This window comes from Narcine bancroftii, chromosome 3 (genome assembly GCF_036971445.1).
Source record: "Narcine bancroftii isolate sNarBan1 chromosome 3, sNarBan1.hap1, whole genome shotgun sequence".
In the NCBI taxonomy this organism is placed as follows: domain Eukaryota; kingdom Metazoa; phylum Chordata; class Chondrichthyes; order Torpediniformes; family Narcinidae; genus Narcine; species Narcine bancroftii.
Window position 1 is genome coordinate 245,538,100 of NC_091471.1, and position 8,191 is coordinate 245,546,290.

The 8,191-nt window shown below is 45.5% G+C and overlaps 1 protein-coding gene across 1 annotated transcript in view; it reads right to left on the reverse strand.

Moving 5' to 3' along the window:
• Positions 1 to 6,848, reverse strand: part of LOC138758445 (ras GTPase-activating protein nGAP-like) — an 84,635-nt gene extending 77,787 nt beyond the window's left edge. Inside the window, exon 1 of the mRNA XM_069927361.1 lies at positions 6,211 to 6,848. Coding sequence (XP_069783462.1) covers positions 6,211 to 6,724 — 514 coding nt within the window. The 5' untranslated portion in view covers positions 6,725 to 6,848. The remainder of the gene's footprint in view (positions 1 to 6,210) is intronic.
• Between the last annotated feature and the right edge of the window lie 1,343 nt (positions 6,849 to 8,191).

Consider the following 8,191-nt stretch of genomic DNA (forward strand, 5'->3'; position numbering starts at 1 on the left):
CACCTCTGATCCATCAATGATCATTGGATTGTAAACCTCTGGCTTTCCCTTCCTGAAGTCAACAATCAGCTCCTTAGTTTTGGTGACACTGAGTGCGAGGTTGTTATTGGTGCACCATTCCGCCAAGTTTTCAATCTCCATCCTGTATGCAGACTCATCCCCTTCCTTTATACAACCCACTTCCATAGTATTGTCAGCAAATTTGGAGATGGTGTTATTGTCGTACCGAGCCACACAGTTGTCAGAGCAAAGTGAGCAGAGCAGGGGGCTGCGTTTTTACCACAATCACAGCATCTGCAGATTTTCGTCTTTCACTCCATGTGGAGAATTGTGTGTAGTTCTGGTCAACCTGCTATTGGAAGGATGTCATTAAGCTGGTAAGAGTGCAGAAAAGATTTATGAGGATGTTCCCAGGAATGAGAGCCTTGAGTTGTAAGCAGAGACTGGATAAATTGGGACTTGGGGAAGGGTTTAACTGAGATTGGAGGAGAAGATGTCAAAATGCTGTCTGGTTGGAGAGCGTCCAGCTGGAAGATAAGGTGTTGTTCCTCAAATATTCCAGTTACCCTGGTTTGGAAGTTCCTTTTATATACCACTGTACAATGGTATATAAAAGGAAAATTTAATGCATCATTTAATTATTGTCTGAAAACATCCTTAAGCCAGACTGTCCGAATTGTTGGGAGAGAGGATTTCCTGGGGATTAGAATGATCTCAGGCACAATTCTGCCATATTTCACCCAACTCTAGTTCTAGGATGTGGGAGATTGGAACCAGGTAAACTATATACTTTGTAAATGCAAATATCTCTCAGTACACTTGGCGAACAAAAATCAACAAATCTAAATGTTAAATATTTTAATTAACCATGTAAATAGTTATTTTGGAGTTTAAACGGGAAAGTACATAGACACTGGGGTTATCTTCTTTGGCTTGGCTTCGCAGACGAAGATTTATGGAGGGGTAAATGTCCACGTCAGCTGCAGGCTCGTTTGTGGCTGACAAGTCCGATGCGGGCCAGGCAGACACGGTTGCAGCGGTTGCAGGGGAAAATTGGTTGGTTGGGGTTGGGTGTTGGGGTTTTCCTCCTTTGTCTTTTGTCAGTGAGGTGGGCTCTGCAGTCTTCTTCAAAGGAGGTTGCTGCCCGCCGAACTGTGAGGCGCCAAGATGCACGGTTTGAGGCGATATCAGCCCACTGGCGGTGGTCAATGTGGCAGGCACCAAGAGATTTCTTTAAGCAGTCCTTGTACCTCTTCTTTGGTGCACCTCTGTCACGGTGGCCAGTGGAGAGCTCGCCATAGAACACGATCTTGGGAAGGCGATGGTCCTCCATTCTGGAGACATGACCGACCCAGCGCAGTTGGATCTTCAGCAGCATGGATTCGATGCTGTCGGCCTCTGCCATCTCGAGTACTTTGATGCTGGAGATGAAGTCGCTCCAATGAATGTTGAGGATGGAGCGGAGACAACGCTGGTGGAAGCATTCTAGGAGCCGTAGGTGATGCCGGTAGAGGACCCATGATTCGGAGCCGAACAGGAGTGTGGGTAAACTGGTTATAGTGCTGGAGAAACAGCAGAACATAGAATCTAAAGGAAGGGAAACCAGTGTTTCGGGCCTGAGCCCTTCGTCAAGGTATGATGGGGAAGAGAGGGAGAATGGGAAATAGTCTTGCAGAAAAAGGAGAAGTCGATGTTAATGCCTTCTGATGCCCATACGGAATATGAGTTGTTGTTCCTCCAATTTGCAGATAACCTCAGTTTGGCAGACATTTCAGTGAGGGAATGAGATGTGGAATTAAAATGGGTGGCCACTGGCCGATCATTGGTATTGAAACAGACAGATTGAATGCGCCCAATGAAGCGATCTTCCAGTCTGTTTCCAGTCTTTATGATGTGGAGATGGCCTCAAAGGGAGTGTCGGGACCCTTCATATTCACAAGGAAGGACTGTTTGGGTCCCTGAACAGTGGTAAGGAAGGATGTGTGGGTGCAACTGTAACATTTCTTGCAGTCACAGGGATAGACACCGAGGGGGAGATTAATGGGAAGGGATGAGGGAGCGAGGTTGTCCCGAAGGGAGTGGTCCCTGCGGAAAGCAGAGAGGGGAGGAGAGGGGAAGATGTGTCTGGTGGTGGGATCATGTTGTAGGTGATAGAAATTGCAGAGGATAACATGTTAGAAAATCCATGTTAACAAGATGTGTTAAAACTGTATAAGATCTGGGTGAAATAACACTTGGAGTATTGTGTGTCATTCTAGTCTCCCTGCTATTGGAAGGATGTCATTGGCTGGAGAGAGAGCCGAAAAGATTCATGAGGATCTTACCAAGATTGATAGCTTTGAGTCATAAAGAGAAGTGGAATAGGCTGGGACTTTTCTCCCTGGAGTGCAGTGAAATCTCTTCAAGGATGCCTACCGCAAAGGAGTTCTGTAAGAGTTTCTCTTACTGCTCCCCATCTGCACTCCCTGCTGCTATTGGTCTGGACTTTTCCCCCTCCCAGTCTTCCCCCTTTCTCTCTCCAGTCTTCATACAGATGCCTTCCTGTTCTTTGCTTATACCTTGAAGAAGGGTTCAGGCCTGAAACGTCATTGATATATTTTACCTCCTATGGACTCTGCGAGGCTAGCTGAGTTCCTCCAGCATTTTAGATTCATTGTCAGAATACATATATGTCATCACATACATCCCTGAGATTCCTTTTTCCTAAGGGTGAGGCAGAATTACCACTAATTGGTAGTGCAAATACAGCATATACAAGTAAAAAAATAAAGAACTGTAAACAGATAACTAATGTAAACAAACTTACTGAGAAATTCTGAGAGAATAAAAAAGAAAATCAATAAATTGCATAAGTAAGAGTCCTTAAATGATTCTCTCATTGAATTCATCGTTGAGGAGTCTGATGGTGGAGGGGCAGCAGCTGTTTCTGAACCTGGTGGTGTGAGTCTTATGGCCCTTACGCCTCTTTCCTGATGGTAGCAGTGAGAACAGAGCGTGTGCTGGGTGGTGAGGGTCTTTGATGATTGCTGCTGCTCTCCGAAGGCAGTGTTCCCTGTATGTGTTCTCAGTAGTGGGGAGGGTTTTGCCTGTGATGCCCTGGGTTGTGTCCACTACTTTTGGAGGGTTTTATGCTCAGGGGTATTTGTGCCCCCATACCAGACCATGATGCAGACGGTCAGCACACTTTTCACCACACCTCTGTAAAAATTTGCCATTTTGGTGTGTTTTTATAATCTTTCTCCCTGGAGCACAGGAAGCTGAAGGCTAACCTTAACATGATATAGACAATCATGAGGGACATGGAGAAGGTGAAAGGTCACTGCCTTATTCCCAGCCCAGAAGAGTGTAAAACCAGTTTAAGGTGAGTGGAGTGAAACATGAAAGTCTGCAGATGCTGTGATTGCAGTAAAAACACAGAAATGCTGGCGGAGCCCCTGCTGGTCTCACAGCGTCCATAGGAGATAAAGATATATTACTGACATTTGAGGCCTGAGCCCTTAATTCAAGGTATAAACAAAAAGCAGACAGGTGACAGAATTAAAGGTTAGGAGAGAAAGGGGGGAAGAATGGGAGGGTGAGGAGCAGGGGCATAGCTAGGTTTTAAAGTTAGGGGGAGCGAGCACATAAAAAAGGCACCACAACACATACCAGATGGTGAGTTGGTGATTCAATGGCAGGCCACATTGATTTTTCGGCGGTGTCAGACCGTGGGGTGGGGGGGGGAGTCTGCACCCCCCTCCTAGCTATGGCACTTGGGAGGAGTCCAGATCAACAGCCAAAAGGTGTTAATTGGATATATTTAGAGGAAAGGCGAAATTTGATTTTGGCTCTGTGAAAGGAGACAGAGGGAAAAGAGAGAGAGAGAGAGACAGACAGACAGACAGACAGGACTGGAGGAAAAGATGGGGGAAGTAGAGGGAAGAAGAAGGTGAGAGGGATCTGAGGGACACCTCTGTCACTCAGAGTGTATGGATCAAGTCGCTGGAGTAAGCTGTAGAAATGGGTACCAAGCCAATTTGGACCTATAAATGGCTGGAGGGATATCAGGCTAATGGGAAGAGCTCAGGAAAGCAACATGAGTTGAGCCAAAGGCACTGTTCTCAAGCTGTACGACATGGAACCTTTGTCCAACAAAAAAGTATTAATTCTTATCTTGAACACTCTTCTTGCCTCCCAGCAGTCACAGATTTTTGAATTCAGAAAAATAGTTGAAGGTTTTTAAATGAGAGGAAATCCATTCTTCAAAATCAGAGCGCTCTCGTTTGGTTTCTTTCCATCATTATCGCATCCAATTTTATTCACTACTCGCTCTGCTTGCTGCTTTACTCCAATTTTGTCTTGTAATATTCAAAAACTGTTTGTGTGCTTCCTTTGTTCTCTCACAGGATGTGGTTTATTGCAGTCGTGATCCAGAATTAGTCAACCCTCCCTGTAGACACGCTGGGAAAGAGGTGGTAAGGCACCATTCCTCTTCCTGGTGACAGTGCTTTTGGAGAGGGATTTCTGGGACATTGGTAGGTTAACTGGTCACTGTAAATTTCCTCTAGTGTTAGCACATGGAACGTAGGTTATAGTGAAAGATGATGGGCGATTGTTCTGTGAGGTGTCATGGAGACGTGAGGGTGAATAGCCTCTTTCTGTGAGGGGGAAAAAAAACAATTGGACATATAGATGGATAGGAAGGGTGAAGAGGGGCTTTTGGGATCAATAGAGAGAGATTTACAATTGTAAAGGGATGTGTAGCCTCAATATATGAGAGGGTGTCTTTAAAAATGAATCGTTTGACTTGGTTATTATTGGACCAGCTCTGCATTTTAGTTCAGGGTCTTATATAATTATTGTTTTGAAGCTTTGTGAAATTGTTCAAAGTTTAAAGTTCAGATTTATTGTCAGAGAACATACACGACATCACATAGATACTTTCTCTTGAGGGTGAGGCAGAATTACCACTTACTGGAATAAAATATAAATAAACTGACTGTACACCATGTTGTCTGCAGACTTACATGTTTTACAACTAACTGTGCGATACAGAGATTTTTAAAAATCAATAATGTGAAACGGAAGAGTCCTTAAATGAGTCCCTGATTGAGTTTGTGGTTGAGGAGTCTGATGGTGGAGGGGTAGCAGCTGTTCCTGAACCTGGTGGTGTGAGTCTTGCAGCACCTACACCTCTTTCCCGATAGTAGCAGTGAGAATAGAGGATGTGCTGGGTGGTGGGGATCCTTGATGATTGCTGCTGGTCTCTACTGGCAGAAGAAGGATACGGACCAAATGCAAGCAAATGAGACCAGCCCAGAAAGTCAACTTGGTCAGCACGACAAGTTGGGCTGAAGGGGCTGTTCTGTGCTGTGCGAGAAGTTAGAATGTTGAGAGACTTGGGAGGGGAACCTGTAGGTGGCGGGTGTCCCTGGTCCTGTTGTCCTTTCCCTTGCTGATATCCAAGGCCATTGGGAGGTGGGATTGAAGATGCATTGCGGAGCTGCTGCAGGACATTTGGTAAATGATACAAATTGCAGGCACAGTCTACCAGTGACGGAGGTGATGAGGGATGGGGTGCCCATGATTCTTTTGTTCCAGATGGTGTCAAACCTCTGCTGTTGGACATGCACCCATCCAGGGTAGTGGAGTCTATCCCACTGCAGTGACTCATGCCTGAGGTAAGAGGTTGAGCCACTCAGCCCCACTCCCCTGACTTTTCCACATAACCTCTGATACCCTGACTATTCAGATACCTATCAATCTCTGCTTTAAATACACCCAACCACCTGATCTCCACAGCCACCCGTGATGGTAAATTCCAGAGGTTCACCACACTCTGGCTCAAGGAATTCCTCTGCATCTCTGTTTTAAATGGACACCCTTCATTCCTGTAGTTCAGCCTCTTTCAGGAGCTAAAGTGTTGAAAAATATATAAGGGCTTTGACTCTAAACGTTGACTGTCCACTTCTCTCCACAGATGCTGCCTGGCCCTCTGAGACCCTCCAACAACTATGTGTTTGTGTTAGGATATATTGTCTGAATGTTCTCCTGATCAGCCATTGTGACTTCAGTGTAGAGTCTGCTTTCACCAAACCTCAACCAGAGTGGATCGAATCCAGAAGCCAACAAGAAAAGTGTCCCCTTATTGCCAATAATTTTGAAACTACCAGCCGCAAAATTCTCAAATCAAAACTCTTCCAGCATCAAGGCAACACTTCTGAAACATACCTTGAATAGATGACTCCTGCACTGGTTCCTGGAGGGAATGTTTCCTGGATAGCCGTTTGGAAACAGAAGTCAGGAAGCTCCGGATCTTCACAGCCGAGTCCGACTTCACCTTACGCAGGTTCCGGGCTGGACATCTTGCCGATTTAGTTGGCTCAGATTGATTGTGCTGTTGGCTGGATTTCTTGGAGAGCTGGTCCTTCTTACTCCCTGCAACTTGTGCTTCATCTTGAGTTAGTTGGTCCTGCTCTGAGCCTTTAGCCTTTTTGGAGTTCAGAGACTCCTTCCCCTGAGTCTCCTGCGGTGGATTCTCTGCACCTTGAGTGACCTGCTTCAGGTCCTCTTTGCCTGCCACCTCCTTCTCCACAGCAGCCTGCCCGTCCTCCTCCTTGAACCTCCTGCTGTTCTGCTTGGGGCCTGTGAACCACTTGTAGGCCTTCAGCAGGCTCTGGTTCTCTCCTGTCTGCTTGTTGGTTAGGTCTGCAGCTGCAGCAGGTGAATCCCCCTCCACATCCATCACGAAAATGCTGGATAAAGAGAGAGAGCGGTCTAATCACCCTCTGCCCAAAGGACTCGATGCTCCTCCAACTGCAGTGATACGCACTTGATTTTTTAGTGTGTGTCTGTGCGTAAGGGTGATCTTTTTTTTGGTATAATTATAGTGCATCTGTCACAGAGGAAGAAGAGGAGGGTGCCACAGCATGAAAGATACCAATCACACGCGAGGCACTGATGTCAACTTTAAACCACAAGGTCAGATGGAGTAAGATTAGAACAACCGTTTTCTTTTAAATCTAAATGTCAGCCTACCCGCAAGTAACATGCACAAAACTCTTTTGAGAAAAAGACATGATTTGAGGCCTTGTGTAGCAGGCTTCCACACCGAGTCAGCACTGCAAAGTCTTCCAGTCTGTTGTTGCTTAAGTACTTCCATAATGGTTTTTGAGAGATAATAACCCTCATCCTTACACCCTCCCCACCACTTCCTAACACCGTGAGGCACCCCACTTGGACGCCTTATTTGAGAAGAGACATGCTGGCATTGGAGAGGGTTCAGAGAAGATTTACCAGAATTATACTAGGAATGAAAGGATTAGCATATGAGGAATGACTGTTGGCTCTTGGATTTACTTGTTGGAGTAGAGAAGGACAAAGGGGGAACCTGAAAGAGGCATTTTGAATGCTGAAAGGCCTGGACAGAGTAGATGTGGCAAGGATGTTTTCCATGGTAGGGGAGTCTCGGACAAGAGGGCACAACTTCAGGATAAAAGGGCGTCATTTTAAAACAGAGATGGGGAAAATTTTCTTCAGTCAGTGTGTCATGAGTCTGTGGAACTTGTTGCCACCGGCGGGAGTAGAAGCGAGGTTGTTGTATGTATTTGAAGCAGAAATTGACAGGTATTTGATTACTAGGTTACTGGGAGATAGCCAAGGGGTGGGGCTGAGTGGGAGGAAGGATCAGCTCATGATTAGATTGATGGAGCAGATTCAATGGTCCAATGGCCCTACTCTTGCCCCTACATCGTGATCTTATGATCTGGAACGCTGCTGAAAGCTTAAGAAATAAAGCTCGTACCTGAACCCATTAGAGTTAAAAACATGCCTGTTGATGCCCACACCTCTCCCAAGTCCCATGGATGTGAGTTTTCTATTTAACAACTTTCTCCCATCCCATTCATCACATGTGCTTTACTGTTGATGTGAGGCTTTATAAGGCACTGGTGAGACCTCACTTGGAGTATTATGAGCAGTTTTGGTCTCCTCATTTAAGAAAGAATATGCTGACTGTGGTAAACCACAGATTTTTTAAAAATAATTTATTTAAAATTTTAAGCCACATAACATTCAAATATATTCAAACGTAATAATTCATATACAAAAAACAATGTGGTATATACCAAATCCCTCCTTCCCCCACTCCCTCACATCCACCCTAATACCCCTCCCTCCAATCCCTCCCTCTCCCTACTAGGCCCAACCCCAA